General features: G+C 36.9%; 1 protein-coding gene across 6 annotated transcripts in view; it reads right to left on the reverse strand.

The window, feature by feature from the left end:
* Nucleotides 1–9,770, reverse strand: part of ano2b (anoctamin 2b) — a 132,088-nt gene extending 122,318 nt beyond the window's left edge. For 5 of the 6 annotated variants that reach the window (XM_038281959.1, XM_038281958.1, XM_038281957.1 and 2 more), the window contains exons 1-2: nucleotides 9,525–9,769; nucleotides 5,418–5,614 (exon numbers count right to left, since the gene is read on the reverse strand). In XM_038281959.1, the coding sequence (XP_038137887.1) occupies nucleotides 5,418–5,614; nucleotides 9,525–9,561 (234 nt within the window). In that variant the 5' untranslated portion in view covers nucleotides 9,562–9,769. Of the gene's footprint in view, nucleotides 1–5,417; nucleotides 5,615–9,524 lie in introns of all 6 variants that reach the window. The other variant, XM_038281954.1, reaches the window with a different exon arrangement.
* Nucleotides 9,771–20,524: the final 10,754 nt, after the last annotated feature.

Below are 20,524 nucleotides of genomic sequence, written 5' to 3' on the forward strand. Positions count from 1 at the left end.
GGAACCGATTCCAAATATTTCTTTTTTTTTAATCATAAAAAAAATACAAATAAGAGGATATAACGCTGGGATTAGCATGCATACATATGATGCTCGCTTTTTAAAAGGAGGAAGAGGTGGATGTTTTTTGCAGCGTGCAGAAATGCCTGCTCTCACCGCTCCGTGATGTAATTGGCTGTGATACCCGTGTTTTCCCAGCAAAGCTCACTAAAGCGGAAAAATGGCAATACTTTAAATGCAATTATTATCTAAATCCCTGTTTTTTTTCACCAGGTCAGGTCTGTTGTAGTATGGAAGAGGATTAGGGCCACTGAAAAAAATAAAAAAGTTAAGTGAATTTAAATTTTATTTCAGTATAATATAAGAAAAAAGTCAGAATTCTTAGACTTAGACAGATTTATTTTGTCATTTTGTATACAATAGTACAAACAAAAAGAAATTTCGTTAAGAAATGCTCTCTAGGCAATGTGTGCAGTCTTGAAAATAGTTTAAAAAATACATAAAAACGGTAATACAAACATATTACTGTATATTTACAGTTCTAACATTTCAGTTTATCATAAAATATACTAAAAATATAATAAAATACAATAAAATACCCCACTTTAAATAACATTCAGCATGAATGTTATTTTAATGTTATATGTATGTTAAATATTAATCTCAGACTAAAATCTCAGAATTCTGACTTTTTTCTAAAAATTCTGACTTATTTCTCAACATTCTGACTTTAATCTCAGAATTCTGACTTTAATCTCAGAATTCTGACTTTAATCTCAGAATTCTGACTTTAAACTCAAAATTCTTACTTTTTTTCTTTAAATTCTAACTTTTTTTCTCAACATTCTGACTTTAGTCTCAGAATTCAGACTTATTTTCTCAACTTTCTGAGTGACTTTAACCTCATAATTCTGGCTGAATTCTGACTAATCTCAAAGTTAGCTTCAAGCCGTAGCCATGTCTGTTTTAGAGACTAAACTAGCTCTCTTGTTTTAATCACCTTCTTCTTTTCCATTAAGGAAATGGCAGCACCAGGGACCCCTTGGGCAGGTAAAGTTACCTAATTCCATAATTTTCCAAAAAAAAAAGTCAGAATTCTGACTTTTTTCCCCCCATATTAAACTGAAATAATATTTATTATGAAATAATATTTATAAATATAAACTTCATTTTTTCATTGGCCCTAATCCTCTTTCATAGAGAAAGAATGACTGAAAAAAGTTCTTCACAGTGTTATTGTTGTCAAAAGTGTGTTTTATAGTGTACAGATATACCCCTTTATTCTGATACCCCTGAAATGCAATAAACAAAAATCTAATGAGAAGGCGCCAGTCAGCTTAAATCCAACAATCTCACATAGCTCACAAAACTGAACATTGACCAATTATTCAAATACCCGGCGGGCCCGGTACGGGGTCCAACTGACACCTACTGTCAAAATTTGGTTGAAGGTTTTTGTGAGGACCCAAATGCAGAGGCTGAGAGAAGGGGATGAGTTCTTTGAAGATTTAACTGGATAACACAGGTAGCAAAAACAGGAATCCAGAAATCCAACATAAAAATTAAACACAAACCAGAACCGTGGAGACATCACGGGGAAACAATCACAAGGAGCCAGGGTGAGACAAAGTAAGATGATGAACCAGCACTGAGAGACTGCACAGGGAGTGTATTTATGGCTGACTGAACAAAGACAGGACTAACGAGCTGATAAGGAGCAGGTGTTAGTAGAGCTGGCGAGGAACCCAAAGGAAAAGAAAACACAACGGGGCAACAGACGACAAGCAATGAAAAACCTAAGAAACTAAAATAAATCCAGAACACACCAATAAAGCTAGAAAACAAAAAAAACACCTAGATAAACTTGAAACTGAAAACATAAGAGAAAACCAACAGAACCAAGACCGTTACGGCTACACATGTTTATCTATTTATAGAAGTGGCAAAAAACACAGTCACATGGTGTTTCATCCACATGCCTTTCAAATGGGGCTTTAAAATTTCTAAAACATGTTTTTAAAAGAACTTTTTCAGAAATACTTTTTGTTTTATAGCTGTGTAAACAAATAAAATGAGATTTAAAATTCCACCTGGCATATGTGACTCTGCGGGAATAATGCAACAGCAGGTATTCATTTTTAGCCACACCCCCTAATGACCAGGATCATTGGAAACTAGAGGTTCTGACCTTTCCAACGAGGCATCCAAGATAATTATGCAACCATTTCAGGTGATGTAACCGGCATGAGTTACATAAGCTTGCTCTGTTATCTTATTTTATTAAGTTTAGTGATATTAGTATTAAATTTCAATGAAACAATGGCTAAATCGTAGGAGCAAAGGCTTTGTCTTATACAGCAGGTCTCCAATAACGTAAATCAGCATATTTGTCTGACCAAATTCCCTTTAAAGAGCAGAAAAATGCCTTTTTGCACTTTTGGCATTGTGCGAAAATCCCATTTTCGCCTAGCACACTGCCCAATGAAAACCATTGTAGAACAAACACGCTTCAACTTATTCAGTCCAAATTTGCTTGACTTATATTCAAGATGTTGATCTGTAAAGTGTGAGGGTTCATCCACAGTGTTTTGCAGTTTTTATTTTCTGGAAAGAAATTTGGCGAGGCTAAATATTTTTCATTTTTTCTTTGTTTAATCACCCATAAATCAGACATGGTGACATTTAAAATAGCGGTTCCACCTGAAAAATATTCCTCAATACCTTTCTGTCACACAAATACAAACAATTGTATTTCCAATAAATAGTTTGGGAGCTGTACTTTCTTTAATCCACATATCTAATTTCAGGCAACATTTGCTCCTAAGACCCTCAGGGCTCAAGGGGCTAAGCTGACCAGGAGGACAGAGACACTAGGACTACAGTAGGCATCCATTAAAAGTTAAAGAATTGAATAAATTTAAGTTCTAACGCTTTGTTAAATTCTAAAGCCTGTTTTTTCAATTTGTTTTAATCTCACAATGAATTATTGGTACTAAAAACATTGTTTTTGCTGTTACAAAAATTAAAAACTGTGTAGTCAGGCAGCGTGTTGTTACTAGAATCATTCATAAACCAATTGATAAAGCATTGCTCGATAATGGCAACTTTAAAGGGTAAAATGCTTTTTTTGCCCTAAATGCCAGGATTTCTTTTGAGTGTAATGATGGCTAAACTATTTATTCTAAATTCTGTGCTGCCCCCATATCGTGGTTCCTTTTTGGCTCCTTGCAAAATATGTCCATTCCTATTCGTTTCGAACTTTGATGAAAGAGTAAAGGGTGCAAAGTTCCAGTGCTTTTCCATAATTTATATGCAAATAAGGCAGAAAATGTTTCTAAAAGCAATATCTGTGTAATTAGAGTTTAATTTGGACAACTTTTAGTGTAACCAGCGGTTGAGCTGAAATGAGCTGGACACAACCCTACAGAGGAAGACTAGATGTCAGTATTTAATACTGTCAGTTTAGCAGCCCGCTACGCTAAAAAATGCTAGCAAGAATCCTGACTTTATCTTTGGTTATAAGAATCAATCCCTAGGAAGTAATATAAAAACTGATTTATAATAGGACAATCATTCATTTTTAACATAGGCTTCAATGAGAGCATTCAAAGAGGTTGTTTAAAGGATTCATGGCGACTAGCGGAGCTGCAGAAATAGAGCATTGAAAGTAGGCCTGAGCGTACGCCAAAAAAAGTTTGAATTTCCAAGCCGTGCATGGAAAAGATTTGAACATTTTGCCCTACATGTAAAATGTTGTTTACACCAGAAAACGAATGCTACGCAGTAAAACATAATAGCAACAGACTCCTCAACATAAAACCAACGGGCTTCTCAACTCTTTAAGCTGAAGCTAGCAGCACTACTGGGCTTAAGCTAGCTTGTATGGAAACAGCGAATACAAGAAAAACGTTGGGTCAAATTGTGTTAAATCTGTATTCAGGCTTTTACAGCAGTGATAAGATATTAAGCTAATTACATTTATTTTCTCTAATGTTGCGCGATACGTTTACTGTTCAGTTAGGTTCTTTGTAGCTTCCTAGTATGGAGTGAATTTTGTTCCACTTTTAAAGCAATTACACATTTTGTAAATGGGATTTTAAAAATAGGCACTCTAGAAAGGAAAATCTGAAAACCTTCTTAATAGAAAAAAGGATTTCAGAGTGACTGCTTTTTTTTTTATCTCAGATTTTATTTTTCTTAAACAATTATTTTGTTGAAATGGTTTTTCAAATTATGTTTTTTCAAGCTAAATCTTTTAAAGTTCTTTACAGATATATTATTTATTTTACCAACCCATTCTCTTCATTTACATCCTCATACAATCATTCGCTATTGATCCATAAAATGTTGTTGCTAACATCCAGTGGACCAACAGAATGCATTTTTGCGCCTCCTTCCAGAGGAAAACCCAACCCCAGAAGTATGTGATTTGAAAAAAAGTAATTTGAGAATAATGAAATTTATAAAATTGAATATGTTAATGAAATGAAAAAAATTAAAATATAAAATTTGTAAAAAGAATTTGAAATAAAGGTTTGAGTCCCTCCCTTGTGACCTTTGCCTGCCTGTCTAAAAAAAATACAAAAAATAAGGCAACAACATCCTAAAAGGTAATCATAAAACCCTTTTTTTATTAAGAAGTTTTCCAAATATGAATGTTCAAAATGCACTTTTCCAAGCACCTCTTGTGAGTTTTTTTAATATTGTTATTTTCTTGTGTTCGTTTGCAGCAATAATAGAGCCGATTTCAATCCATAACCCAGTGTTTTAACAAATAAATAGATAAATAAAATAATGTAATTACAAATAGATGCAAATATAGCTTTTTAATCAAGGATTTATGAAGGTTTTAACTTCTTATTTTCAAACCTCCTTTAAAAGGTTGCAGTTTTGCCATGCTAGCATTTAAAGGTGCTAGGAAAGAAAACTCTTAATATTAACCCTTTGTTTTCATTCTTACATGTTCCACATTCATTTATTTTTTATCACATAGGCTTAACTGGGGTGAAAATAAGCTATTTAATTAAAGAAAAAATGAAATCCCCTGCATTAATAAGCAGAAATGTTCAAAATAAAGAGAATATCCATTTCTGCATATCTTTCAGATTTAATACTTGCTTCAGATTCATAAATTAACTGAATTCACATTAAGACCTGACACAAGACCATCTTCAACATTAGCATTGATTGAAACTAGTAAAGATTTTCACTGACTTTGCTCTGTTTCCTATAATGCCTGCTTTTAGTGAAGAAGAGACATTTATATAAACCCATAAAGTAGATCTCCATCAATCCAGCAATCTATCTAGTCTTTAAATGATGCAATAAAAAGGAGTTTAATGAGTCTCATTTTTCTGCATGATCTAATGTTTCATCTTAACAATGTAAAATCAACCATTTTACATTTCTGTTGCTACCTGCAAGAGACTCTGGAACTCCTCCTCCCAGGGCTCTTCCTTTAACCCTGAAGGCTCCAGGACGGCATAGGGCATGGGCTTCAAGCCGCTCCCAGAAAGGTCCCGGCTCAGCTGGTACAGGACGTCGCTGTGGATGGACGATGATTCGCTGAGCACCGTGGACACCTGGTTGAACCAGGCACCATTCGGCCATGGATCTGGAAGACATTTTATTCCAAAAAGAAAGCAGTTTATGCATAAAACCAGGGTTCTGGTGAGAATCTGCAACATTAAATCTGCTTGTAGGATCAAACATTTGTGGATATATAAAAAAAAAAGTGTATGAATAAAAAAAAACACAAAAAAACAAGTCAGAGCCTTTAAAAAAAAAAGGTGCTCTGATTTTGCTGCATTTTGCTTATCTTTTACTTTCCATAAAACTTAATTTATTCCCTCTTTGTCTCCTAATGTTATACAGGGATTGTGATTTTCCCGGCTGTGAAAATTTCCCTCTCATTTACAGTCTGGTCCTAGTGTTTGTTTAAAACAGACATGGAAGAATCAGAGACTAAACCGGAGGATTTACGCAAAAATATATGTGGTAGCAAACAGAAAAATTATTAATAAACATATCAAAAATACAAAAAAAATTGCAAATAATTCATCAAATGATTCATGCATAAAATAATTACTTTGAAAGTAAGAGCAAAACTGGCAAATAACAGTCATAACAGCAACCTGGAGGGACAATAGAGATCAATGACCATAGATCCAGTATAGTTTTTTACTTTAATTATTTATTTTAAGTGTTCTTTTGTGTGGCAGCATAAAATCAACTTTTTTAAAAATAAGAATGAACCCAAGATGGCAATAATTGTCGACTTTCAAAATATTCTTACAATCAATCAATCATCAATCAAAGTTTTTTTATATAGCACTTTACAACAACACCAGGAAGACCTAAGTGCTTCACACAAAGATAGAAACATTGTAAAAAACAAAAACCCTAAGCATAAAACAGTGTGTTCTAAGTTTTCATAAACATCCCATCACCAATTTTTAATAAATGTTCTTAGAGGTAATGCCTGTTGTCTGTAAAAACGGTCTGACTAATGTTTTCAGGATATCTGACTTTGTCCGAATCATTACAGCTTCTTTATCCAATCTTATTAGCTGTGATGTGTGTTTAGGATCAGTTGGGATGATTAGTCACCCCCCTTTGGATAAAAGAAATTTGGTTAGGACGGAGGTCTTCAACAGGGGTCCGTGACCCCTAGGGGGTCCATGGAGGTACTGCATGGGGGGTCGCGAAAATTTTGGTTGATTAGACTTTTTTTATGTTCGCCCCTGCAATTTTTCCACTAATTGAAATGTCTTTAAATACACATTAACATGAATCCAACACAGTGTACTAAACAGATAAATGGGGGCAGAAGATGTCTTTCAGTCATCAATGCACACATTCAGTGACACACAGGAGCGCTTTCAAGCTGGGCACCGTTTCATTCACAACACCTGTCCCATCAAAGAGGAATCAGAATCAGAAATACTTTAATAACATAACAGGGAGAAACTACTTTAATTACATGACTCCATCTGTAATAGATTGACTATACCGTAGGACCAGTTTGATAAAACACAATTTTATACTATATATAATTAGGGGGTCCCTGCTCCATCTCGCCATCAGTAGCAAATAGCAAATTCACAAGTACCAATTACAAATGTATGACTACGAACCATAAATTTATGAATATGAGTGACTTACAAATACAAATCATAAATAACAGTACAAATCTATTTCTAGAATTTTACTAGTATCGATCGCAAATGTACTGGTAGAAATCACAAATTTACAAATACGAATTACAGATTTAGGAATAAGAATCACACATTTACTAGTAGGAATCACAAATTCAGAGGTACATATAACTACTATTAACTTACAGATTACAATTTACAGGTATGAATCACAAATTTATGAGTGGGAATCACAAATGTACAAGTACGAATAACAAAAGAACACGTACGAATCAGAAATTGAATTCGCAAATTGACAACATGTGGAAGAATGGCGGGGGGGGGGGGTTAAAATAAGTTCTTGGTTAAGATTTCACTGTCTGTAAGGCAAGGCAGAGAGAAACAGTAGATTTGTTGCTGAGTGTTCAGAACCGCCTCTTCTCCTCCTCCCCTTGCACTCAAGAATCTTAAGTGCAGCGGCAACAGAAACAGATATTTCTCCGTCTTTTACTGATTGCCATGCTGTCAGGAACAGATTGCTATTTTTCCCTCCCTTTTTGTAATAAGGTTACTGTGTTTGTGTGCTTGTGTGTGTGTGTGGTTATTTTAGGGATACAGACAGCTGTAGCCATAGTAACGCAACAGGCCATGAGCAGTGCTCTCATTTCAGCACCACGGACAGCTCTCTCCATCTCTTTTCTGTATTTGTGTTTGAATTATTCAAATCCATTTGTTGTCCCCCTTCTCATCTCTCCCCCCTGACTCTTACAGTTCTGCGCGACCGCGAAGCTCGCCGGCAGAAGGTCAAGAGCTGTTCACGCGTTTCTAAAACTCAGGCCCAGAAAAAAGAAGCATTTAACGGCAACAGTTGTTGCTGCTGTCGCTCCATTACTGGGAGGTCGCCAGGTTGCATCTAGCAGGAAGAGGAATGATTGAGATAATCCCTTAAGTATAAATATTAAGCAGGGCAACAGTAAAATTGGACTTTCACTTGAAAAAGGAAGAAAAGGTTGCATGACCTGTAGCTACAAAATAAAATTTTACATCAAATTTTCATCTAAACCCTTTTTTTTAACTAACTATGAGAAAATTATGCTGTCTATATTTCCACTTGATGGTGATGGTAGAGACAAAGGCCGTCTTCCAGGGAGCAGATAATGGGCAGTAGCAGCAGCGGCGGCATGGCACACAGCCTTAATGCTGATGCTTTTATCACATGCTGTCTCATTGATTGTACAGAAACTTGGGCCAGAAGCCCGTCTTCTTTAGTTTCATGTCATTAACTGCTGAGGAGAGAAACCGCTAATGTCCTACAGCTGCTAAGACATCTTAATCTGCCCACTGTGGTCAAAGCTTTAATAAAGAATTGAGAACTAAAAGCATTTGTGAGTCATTTATTTAATGTCACTGTAACTTAGAAGTTGTTCACCTTCTTTTTCCGTCTTAGTTTAATTACCTTTAAATACTGGCACACTGATTACAGGTGTCAGTCTTAATGATTTAGAAACACATTGAACAGCAAATAAACAGGCCTTTGACTGTTGAAGTTAAACTGTTACTGTAGAAGAGTTATTAGTTTAAGGTTGGGGTCCAACTGGTTTAGTTGCTTTACTACCTAAGTTTCGGGAAATTTCTCAGCATTAAGCTACTGAAGTAGACGTTGATTTGGTAGATTAGGTTCTAAACTAAAATGAAGACTGGATTCTTTTACAAGTAGGTGAAAGATTAAATTCACTAATTTCCCAACCCATCAACTGTATCTCCTGTCAACAATTCAGACATTTTGGTTCTCAAAAGATCCTTTTCCTGCTTCCTTCCTCCCATCAGTTTTCTAAGCATGACTTGAACAACATTTCATTTGGTTTCCTTTACGCTGAATTATTAATTGGGATCAAATCAGTGAGAAGCAGGTACTTTAAAGTATTGATTATGAGTCAGCTGTCTGTGAGCTACGCAATAGAGAATTAAGCTTTAGACCTTAAAAGCACCTGATGTATTAACTGTTGATTGAAAAAAACTCTGTGAAAACTTAAAGCTTTTCTGGGACCACTTCACTTCTCCTGAGGCCAAAAAGACAGAAAGACAAAAAGAAAGAATGAAAGAAAGAAACAAACAAAGAATGAAAGGAACAAAGAAAGAATGAAAGAAACAAAGAAAGAATGAAAGAAACAAAAAAGAAGGAAACCAAAACCCTGTATATTTGGGCCATCAAAGACATTCTGAGAACTGATTTATTCCCCAAATCAAGCAAATCTAGCTCTTAATGATCCAGTGAAACCCAACTGTACACCCCAGTTGGTCTGCTGCCACCCTCCAGTTTACACCTATTGTTGGGTGGAGGTACAGGAAGTGACAGACAGGATGGCCACACAATGGAGAGTCACTCACCTGCACAGTTAGACGAGGGCGATCGGCGGAGAGCCATGCCTCCTCGGCTCTAAATGACTCCTGGTTCCCTGGGAGCACCTGGTCAGTCGGGCATTGGTTGAAGGAACGACAGCAACTACCTGAATCTGTACAACAATCAGCTCAGTAGAAGCAGAACTATTCCAGGATAACCGTCTTTTCCAAGCAGTTAGTAAGGTCGCCTCTGCTTACTCTGCGTACTTGCTTATTTGCACTGCAGGCTCAGGGGTAGAAGAGCAGGGTGGCTGATTGGGTGCTTGGCTGGGGAATTACAGCCTACTGAGTGGAGCAGAGATTATTGGGCCTTCTAACTTGCATTAATTATTCTACCTTCTGTTTAGGCTTAGCGGCAAACCTGCAAGGTCTTAAAGGTCAGCTCTCTGGTCCTTAAGACAAGGGAAGAGCCATCATGACGCAGATTAGAAATGATGAGGCATTTCTCCAGAAAACAGGAGATTAGGGTGAAACAAATTTACCAGGATCAGGTCAAAATGCCCAGACTTTGAAAGAGAATAATAATCATTTGTTCCTTAGTCTAGATTTTTTTTTTTTTTTTAAGTGTCCTGTCTGGCAATGTGGCAACATTAATACATTTCTTGAAGCCAAAAAGAGAGCCCAACAGATTTTGCTTTCACAAGTGGAGCGGTAAGGCTGTCGCCATAGTGTTCCACTTGATTTATGCATTTATACAGCTTTCTTATCATTTATGCAGGGAGTATTACAGATTTAATGGACACTGCAATGTAAATAGAACAGGAAAGGGGGGAAAAAAGGAGAACAGATCAAACAAAGAGGAGATAAAAGGGGAGAAAACAGGGAGAACAATAAAATATCCTCACTCTGCTTCATCACCTGCAAAGAGATGTAAAAGAACAGCACAACCAACAGATATAGTATAAGAGATATAATAAAGAAGTACCTTGATACTATCGATGAAGTATAAGTAGTATTATTTAATCTGACATGTATACTGTTGTAGCTGAAGATAAGAATATGGGCTTCCTGTATGGAAGTGAATCTCTAAGTACCTGGAGTCAAGCACCTGTAGTTGTTTGTGAGAGTGTACTTGTGCATGTAACGTTTATCCAATTAAAAAATGCTTAATAGTGGTTATGAGGAGCCAAAGACGCGCCCCTTCATAGCACCAACGCGAGCGCTGGGGGACCCAAAGCCCCAGACGCCCAAAGGGATCCCAAGAGCAAAGGCGCCCAGGAGTCTAGAAATATTGACTCATTTAAAAAATCTAAACACGTGTGCAACACCACCGACTGTGAAGTGGATGAGAGTTTCAAAAATATGTTTGAAAGTAAACGTTTGTGTTTTATGGATGCATCTTCCTGCAGGCAGCTGCTCAGAGAAGATAGATGTGGGAAGAGGATTTGTAGCCATACAGAATAGAGCAATAGTCCTATTTTAAGGCACTAAAAAGTGTTTTAAATTAAACCCAAATACATAAACAGTTGATTTCAGTTCATTCAAATCACATCCTGGTTGTGGCTAACAATATTGGCAAATCTAAAGCTTTTTTTTCCCGTTGGGAGTTGAATTCTGAGTTCATATCTGTCATTATCTGATCATTTTATAACACATGGCTGAACATAAAAGGAAAAATGCTTCCCAGCAGTTGCAAACTGATTCATATAAGGTTAGCTTAGCTCATATGAAGCTCCAAATTTAACTTACATTTTTTCGAGCAAATTTCTACTGCTGTCAGAAAACAATAATGACTGAGTTAAAATAAATAATTTAATAATTACTTAAATTAAGTAGAACAGCTATTAGCCTGAATATGCTTTGCTAAGGTTACTAGCAATCACTGATCTCTATTTATTCACTGCATTGCTTATAGGCTGAAAAAACTGAAGTCACCTGCTGCCATCTTGGTACTCCCCACTCTCACGGAGCCATTAAAAATTTCTCTAACGTAATGTAATTATCAAAACAACGTATTCAGTGACTCAGTTCATCCAGAAGGTTTTCTATAAACTTGGTTAAAGGACTTGCTGTCGGCCGACCATCGTCCACCTTCAGCCATGGAAGTGAATGCCACACCCAGACAACAAGTATTACATGTATCTGTGTCTCTCTGGTGTCTTTTTATTTAAAAAAAAGTTATTTATAAAGGGTAGCATACTAAAAATTGTTACTGAAATAAGAACAGAAATATGTCCTAATCACAGAGGTGTCAAGTAACAAAGTACAAATACTTTGTTAACGTACTTAAGTACACTTTTAGGTATCTATACTTTGCTCCATTACTTATTTTTCTTCCTACTTCTGACTTCTACTCATTACATTTTCACACAAGTACCTGTACTTTCTATTTCTAACATTTTTAAAACAATCTTTACTCGCTACTCTTGGCTTCGGTTTTATGTTTAGAAAACTCATTGGTTAGCTATTCTTCAAATTTATGCTGACGCTAAAGGAAATCATCAAGAGAAAGTAGGTGTTCAAACAGCAAACGTGAATTGCCTCTGCCATGCCGCAATTTTGGAAAAAGATGTCAAAGGTTGGACACAGGTGAGATGGAGACAGAGACCAACAAGATCCTTGGCCCTTTCTCAAAGAATTTTTCGAAACATTCGGAAAATAGAGCTTTCAATTCATTTAGTGGTCTCTGGCTGTTTTTTTAAAAGGTTACTTTATACTTTAACACTTTAAGTAGTTTTTGGAGCGCATACTTTTTGATTTTTCCTTGAGTACAGGTCAAGTTGATCATTCAACTGTTACCAGAGTGTTTTTAAACTGCAGTATCTATACTTCTACTAAAGTAACAAATGTGTGCACTTTTGACACCACTGAATATAAATATTAAGCAAAAGTAAAAAGTGCAGAGCAGTAAAACTCCTCGTAAAAGTAGATTTTGTTTAAAAAGTTACTAAATAAATGAATGTTTAACTGGTAACTACCCACCTAGGTAGAGAGTTTAATCAATTAATCATGGACTGAACCGGATCACTTTGCCTCCATGTTGCTGAAGATGCAGTCACGGTCACAGATCATGTTAAGCATGCCTAACCAGAGCTCACTCTGACCTGAACGTTGCGATTTTCTATTAAAAAAATCATTTTCATTTATTCAAGATGGGCGTTTTATCTTAATCTTAATGCAACTGTTCGAGAATCCTTCCCTGTTTTCTTTCATTCCTCTGCAGCTGGGAAGGTTATAAAGATAATCCTTTAAAATCCAAATATACGCTTTTAATGGTGCAGAAGAAGAGTTTCTTTTCAGCATCTCCTGGTGCATAAAGGAAAATACCACTATCAGAAAATCTGAGCCCGACACAGATCAGCTGTTTAATAGTCAGTAGGCTCTGGCTTTGAACAGTGCGGTGCTGAATTGGGATTTTTAAGGAGGGAAAAACGTAGCTTATTTTTTTATGATTTTACTTTGTAAATAAAGACCTAAATTATGTTTTTACATTCTTAAAAATAGCACACATACTAAACTATAATGAATAAAATTTTAATTATGCATTTCCTGAGACAATTAATGCATCAAAATCCTTTCTGTTTTATCACTTGTGCACCGGAAATGGGATCTTACGCTACTTCCGGGAGCTAACTTTTTCAGATTTGGATTTAAAAGTAATTCTACCCTTTTTTATTTTTATTTTTTTCTTTCATGTTAACATTATGGTATACAGTGTGTAATCTAAATATTTGCCGGACTGCTCTGTGCATAAGCGATGATGATGTCAGAGAAGCAGTTTAACAGAGAAAATGTAAAAAGCATCAAAATTGTCTCAGAAAAGTCATAGAAAATGTTTCAAGGATGTGTATTAGCATTCTTTAGTGATTTAAGTTTAGAAAAAGGTGATTTTAGGAACATGATTACCATATTTATTGCAACCCGGATGCATATCTGGAGGCCAATGTACAAATGATGGTACGGATCGTGCTTCCGGTATGAATCGGGTAGGGACACGCATTCAGCAAAAACAGCAATGAGTAAACATTTTCAGTTTGAAATTATTGACAATGTAGAAACCTCAAGAGTTAACGAAGGTGAGGAGGACCAAATGCAGGAAGAGTTACAGTTAACTGACCGTTCAGACAGATGATCACTACTTTTTGCTCCCTGTTGTTCACGTAACTCCACCTCCCCTCACGTTGCATGTGCCATCTGTGTTATTTTTCACCTCTATCACATCAAATCCCATGATGCTTTGCTTGGAGAGCTCTCACAAAGCGATCTGGGATATATCTTCTGATCTAGTGTCTGTCACTACCCGATCCGCCCAGGAAGCCCGATCCGTCCTGCTCATGCGCCATCAGCTCATTTGCGCATGCAGATATACATCTGGGTCGCCCTCGATTTTATTTTGTTAAAAAGACCTAAATGACGTTTTCCCTCCCCAAAAATAGTAAGCGTACTAAAATGTAATGTGTTAATGGATAATAATATATTTCCTTAGAAAATAAATGCCTTTCTGTTTTATCACTTGTCTCTGCTCAATCTGCACTGGAAATGGGATCCAACGCTACTTCTAGTGGCTAACATTTTAGGCTTTGGATTTAAACATAAATCTAGTCTTTTAAAAATTTATGTTTTCCTTTCTTGTTAAAATTATGGTATACAGTGCATGATCTAAAGAAAGAAACAGCTAAAATGCAGATAAACATGGTTTAATCAAATTTTGCAGGCTGCTCGGAGCAGGTCCCATGATGACGTCAGAGAAGCAGTTTAAAGTAATTTTAAGTAATTTTAGTACCATAATTACATTATTAATGTAAACACGGATGTATATGTGTTCATGCATGCGCAGGACGGATCATGCTTCCGGGACGGATCGGGTATTGACAGTCACCATGGATCACTACTTTTCAAGGTGCATTGTGGGAAATTTCGAGTCCACTACTTTTTCATCCACTAGACATTCAGACACTCATTTAAAACTCATTTAACATTTTTTTTCTGATATATTAGAGTGATGTGTCAAAAGAATAAAATAAAATGATGCCTCACTTTACTTTAAATATTCGTTATCTTTAGATTGTTTTTTTATTTTTTATTTGACATTAGCTTCTCCTAATGGTGTAGCTTTAGCTAATATAATAAACAGATCAAAAGCGGTTACATTTTTCTGTTTCGACACATATCTCATGCAATGGATCATTTGAGGCAGCGACCCAGTGTGGCATAAATAACACCAAACACAATAAGATAAAAAGGCAACTCTGCTAATGTTAGCCTTCCTGTGTTTACTCTGTAGGTTTCCACTCCAGTAGGACCTAATCGCGTCATCAACCCAGCATGCATTGCGCTTGGGGAAAAAATGGCGTCTCCATGGGTCCCTTTAAGAGAACAAATACTCCATCCTCAGGCAGATTTTCTTATTTACCTGTTAAAATGAAGGGCAAACATTATTTTTTAATTCTTTTTGCCCCCATAATTTTAGCTCAGTTGTAGCAGTGCATGAACAAAGTTTCAAATAGTCTTAAAAAGTATTTTATTGAAACTGAAAATTAACGTTCCTTTAAATTTTTGTGAGGTATACTTCACTGCATTTTTTCATTCACCGGCCATAAGTAAATTATACATTTATTCCTAGTGATCTTCACAATTAAAATTTAATCTCATCCCAAAGTTCTACAGCTTACATTAAAATAATCTCCTAAATCTGCTGATCTCTGCGTAAATTTCCTATTTCTAATAAGGGAGGCTAAAAATTAAATATATCCAACTCAGGCTTATGTGTTTGTGCACTCTATTTCCTACCAATTTAATTGCTTGGCAACCCTCCTCGGTGACTAATTGTTCAGCCCGATGGTAACTGATGCTAAATACAGATAGAGTGTGAGAGCCAGTGTCGGGTTGCGCACACTCGCATGCCAACACACACACATGGCTGAGGCTTCGCTTCCTGTCAGTAAAGATATCACACTTGCACACCTTCACATTCGGTCTCCAGTTACTGTCTTGTTGAGGGTGTTAAATATTAAATGGTTGTAATGAAAGCGGCCAGGTGTTGTAATCAGGGAAACTGTTAAAAGGTCAAGTTTGGACCGAAGGCTGCATGCCGGTCGTGTCGACCATTTTGTTCTGTGCTGTGGTTTTTGCGGCTGGAACTTCTCCAATGAACGTGAAAGTCGTCACTCTGTCGAGTTAAACTATTAGACTCATGTTTTGTTGGAGGTTTTGTGTGATAAACTAACACAGAGCTGAAAATACAGTTAGATGAAAAAATATTTTACTCTTATTTTAGAAAAGTTTTCATATTGGCTGTAGCAAACCATGATACTTTCAACTCCGAGCTTTACAGCTGGTGTGGCAATGTTTTATTTGGTTAATGCTATCTCTCCTTTTCTCTTTTAATTTTACATTAAAATGATTCATCTGTCCAGAGAGCAGGTTTTTATCTGTGTCTGTCTGACAAACCTTAGCCTGGCCTTTGTGTTTTGAAAGCAAAGGACCCTTGAAAGCAAAGGTTTCCACCCCCTCGAAAGTGTCAGTATCAGTGTCTGATTTCACCAGTATGTGCAGGAGGCTGCTTTAGCTTATATAATGACACTGAAGGGTTTTTTTGGGCCTTTTTTAAAATATTCTTCCTTCAGAGCGAAATCTACACGGACGGCGAGACCCAGAGACGTTTAAAGTTGCTTTTAATATCATCTTCTGAATCTAAAGTTCTTCTCAGACATCTTTCGAGATTATGTTGTTAATTGTTAATTCTTTTGTGTTCACCAGAAACAAAGCAAGCTATGTATTTGTTGAAATGGGCCAAAGTTCCTCAGAAAAGCTGGGAAAAGTTCTAATCCTGTGGGCCTAATATGTTACACCTGGCCTCTTAACTTCACGTAGGAGGTTATGTTTTTGTGTCGTGTTTGCTTGATGATGAATTGAAAGGTTCTGTACAGATTTTAATGATATTTTTATCAGAGGTGCGCTTCATGCCATGATCCAGATCATAATGTAATCAAATTGGTGACTTAGAAACGACACTGTCAAGGAATGCTATGGACAGCGGAAACATGCAAGAGGAGGAGAGTTTTGTGTCTCCATTATACATGTTTTATTTAGAGGAGGATAGTGGGGACGAAGATGTTGTGGAAGAGCTTGGTTTGGTGTAGAAGGCTTACAACCGTACATGTTTGAGCCCTTGCCTCGCAACGCTGCCAGTTCTGTTAGCTCTACGCCTGCTGAAGACACAGACGTCCATCCCCGTGAACACTGGGACAGAACTCAATGGGAAAGGAAATGCTTCTTATTTCTTATTTCAACCGTTGCGTATATTAGCTGCGACAAATGAATCAAGATGCTATGACCGGAAAAATTTCATTGACAGATGACTGTTGATATATGATTGGCCAAATTTGGTATACAAGTTGACGTATAATTAACTGGCCTGCATAAGATAATGGAAAAAAAACCCACAGATTTTAAGACAGGAATTTTCTTTTTAAAATAGAAATTTTCTAAATTTTGGGACAATATTGTTTCATAAAGAGTACATTTATATACAAGTTTAAGCCAGAATGATTTGAGATTTAAATATGATTTCCCTAAAACTTAAAAAAAAAACAAGTTTAATGTTATTCTGCAGAACAAGCGGTTCCCTCCTAAACCAGAGGGTGGCAGCAGAGAGTACTGACAGATTCAGCACTGGACTCAAAAATTATCAAAGTATTAAACTGAGTGAAGAGGGTCTCCCACATTAAGGGCCGTCCCAAACCACGTAGTGGATAGTGGATAGGGAGAGTGGACTGTTCAGCCCTTTAATAGCGAGTCTGCATCTGCTGGAATTTGGCAGACGGTGTAAAGGCAAACAAGGGACAGGAATCTTCTTCATCACACTCACAGAAAATAACAAGTTAGGAAAAATAAAAAAGATGTCATTAATCCCTAAATGAAAGCTCCTCTTGGAATTAGTTTTATTTGCCTGGATAGATTTATTTTTAAGCAAATGTAAAATCTTTGATGTTATGTTAACCTGCGTCACAGAGCTACTGTGTTGCCATAGGGACGACTGCTTTCCTTTCTGTTGGAGGGAAGAGGACGTCCCATTCACGTTTATCCCCCCATACAATCCAGGCGCTTTCCAAAGCTGTGATTGGGACTTTATTCCGAGTGATGCTTGATAGTTATCCTGAGCTATCTCTATAGTTATGCTGCTATAGGCTTAGACTGCTGGAGGACATAGTGTCCCCTTTTTCATCATTCTGCTTCACTCTATCTCTATTCTCCCACTCTGCAGAATCTGTTAGTTCAATCTCTAACGTTCTGCTCTCTCTGCTTTTTCTCATAGTAGCTTCATCTGATCTCCTGTTTGGCTGTGACTCCATCCTGGAGAGAAATATCAGTTGTGCTGCTGCCATCAACACCTTTGTTTATAGATGTTGGAGATCAGTCCTGTTTCTCTGACTGTAACTGGCTGGATGTGCTCTCTTCATCCTCTGACATGGGAGTTGGCTTTAGAGCTCGTCTGCCTTGCTGTGTGTTTCCTGGACGGGGCCGCCTTTTACGGTTGCTTTTTGTATCTTTTGAGGAATTTACAAATTCCTAAAACAAAAAAAAAGGAAAAACTGACTTTTGAAGAAAAAAAAAAGAATTAGAAAAATCTACTTTGAGGTGGAAAACAATGGTACAAAAATGAAAAAATAAAATCATTTTAAAAATAACTAAAGTGTTATTTTTTTTCAGTTGTATTTTTTCTTTTTATTCAGTATCTAAAAGTTTCATTTTATGTTGTTTTTTTTTTGATTACACGTCAAAAAACCTTTCTTGCAATAATAATGGATTAAAAGTCTCTCCATACTTGTCCACTTTGTTTGTTGTGTCTCTGAAATGCAATCAGGACTTTCTGCATTGGTTTATATGTAGGAATATAATAGCATACTACACTTTTCACATTTTTAAAAACATTTCCTTTTCTGGTCATTTAATAATTAGTTGTGACTTTTCTTTTTTGTTATATTTTAGCTTAAATAAATCTGTAAAAAAAAAGAAGCATTTGAGCACAGAGTTCGACCTTTTTAGAAGTGAAGGCAGGAGGCCTCACTTGGGAACAGTTCTGTTTTTGATTTCTTTTAAGTATGGATGTATCCAACTGAAAGAAACCATTAGGATTTTTAATTGGAGGCGGATTACACAGAAATAACTGCTAGGGATGTGAGATGTAAACAAGACAAACATTAAATCAAATCTCCACATATCATCCCAGGATACCTGCGTCTGCAGGATAGAAGGAAAAAAGACAAGACGTTGATTCAGATCCATTTAGATTTGTTCAGATCCCACTTTGTAGAAGTAAGTCACCCTGACATTTTAATCTTTCCAAACTGCCCTGATAAATAAAAACCTTAAACCTGAAACAAGGATGACCTTCTTTTCTCCCCTCACTGTAACCCTGAATGCAGAGAAAAGAGCATTAAATCCGTATTTATGCTCTTTGGGCCACTCAGACACCCACCATAAACAGAATGAATCACACCCACATGCACATTTACCAGCATTTCCATCCACATAGAAATGTTCTGCCATACATGTAGATCTCTAAAGGCCGAACCTGGATACAGTAATGAGCTGAAACCAGGTCCTAACCTCAGAGTAACTCCTTCAGAGAGGGAAGGTCAGGCCAAATAGCCCCTAGTTGGGGATGTAAAGCAGCTGGAGAGTCCCACCCACACACCCAGCAGGCCCAGGCTTTTCCCTCGCCGTCTGATCTGGTTCAACTCTTCCTAAAGAGGAACAAAATGTAACAGAGAAGCGGAGTGAATCGATTGTGGATGCTCCAGTTCCCTCCAGTTCCTTCCAGTTCCCTCCCACACCAGCAGAACAGGCCTGCGACAGCGGAGGGAGCTATCCTGTGAAAAGCTACAGCGCATGTCTGCTGTGGAACAGAAGGGTGGGGGAAAAAAGGCAAATGAGCAGAGAAAATGCTGGTGTGTGAGCTGATTTCCTTCTGTAAGCGGCGTCAAAGCTCAGTGAAACCCCCTAAATCTGGCCATGTAGCTCTGACTGTGACCTCTGGGGAGGAAAAGCAGGAGGCCATCAGTGAACACTCACCAGGTCCTCCAAGTAAAAAGGAATGTCACAGAGAAAAAAGGCCCTTAAAGCTGTGAAGGGTTATCACTCGGATCCACTCATACTCTGAGTTCTGTACATCAGAGCCATGAAGAGGATTGAAACATCATTTCTTCACAGCGCAGGTCAGTAAGGCTGAAAAAGAGGAAAACAAGAGGAAAAACCACAGAGAAAAGTGAGAAGTTGGTAACAGGGACACTCTGTGGTAACCAGAAGAGGTGTGGCAGGGCCCCCCCCCCTTGTGGACAAAAATAAAATAACACTTTGATCCTACTCTCCTTTTTTTAAACCTAGATCTATATTCATATGTCTATATGTATATATATATATATATTCCAAAAATACCAACATTTCCAACTAAGCCTGTGGGTGGTATCAGGTGGTTTTTGGATTTGTGCGCACTTCCGACTTGACTTATTTATTGTAAAAGCAGAGACAAAATCATTTCTAAAATTGTCTTAGTTGAAATGAAAAATCTCAATTTAATGTTTGCAGCTCTAAAAAAGTCATTTACAAAAAATGTTGCGTCCACACCAGACATTTACTAGACCATCCACCCAGCACCCCCGGTGTATTCTAAATTGCTCAAATTAATGAGATGTTCTAACAATTAACAACTTAATCTAAAAAATTACTAATGTAAAAAATCCATTAGAATTTTTTTTTGTAAATGTACTTAAATATATTCCAATAACCCAAAGAAAACACTAATTTGATAATAAAGGATTGGTAATCTTTGAAGCAATTTTAATGCATCACAGACTTTAAATTGTAAAATTCTTTCTGCATGGAGTTTGCATGTTCTCCCTGAGCATGCGTGGGTTCTCTAAGGGTACTCCAGCTTCCTCCCACAGTCCAAAAACATGACTGTTAGGTTAATTGACTTGTCTAAATTCACCTTAGGTGTGAGTTTGTGCGTGAATGGTTGTTTGTCCTGTTTGTCTCTGTGTTGC

The sequence above is a fragment of the Cyprinodon tularosa genome, unplaced genomic scaffold (genome assembly GCF_016077235.1).
Source record: "Cyprinodon tularosa strain WSP-4 unplaced genomic scaffold, ASM1607723v1 ctg177, whole genome shotgun sequence".
NCBI lineage: Eukaryota > Metazoa > Chordata > Actinopteri > Cyprinodontiformes > Cyprinodontidae > Cyprinodon > Cyprinodon tularosa.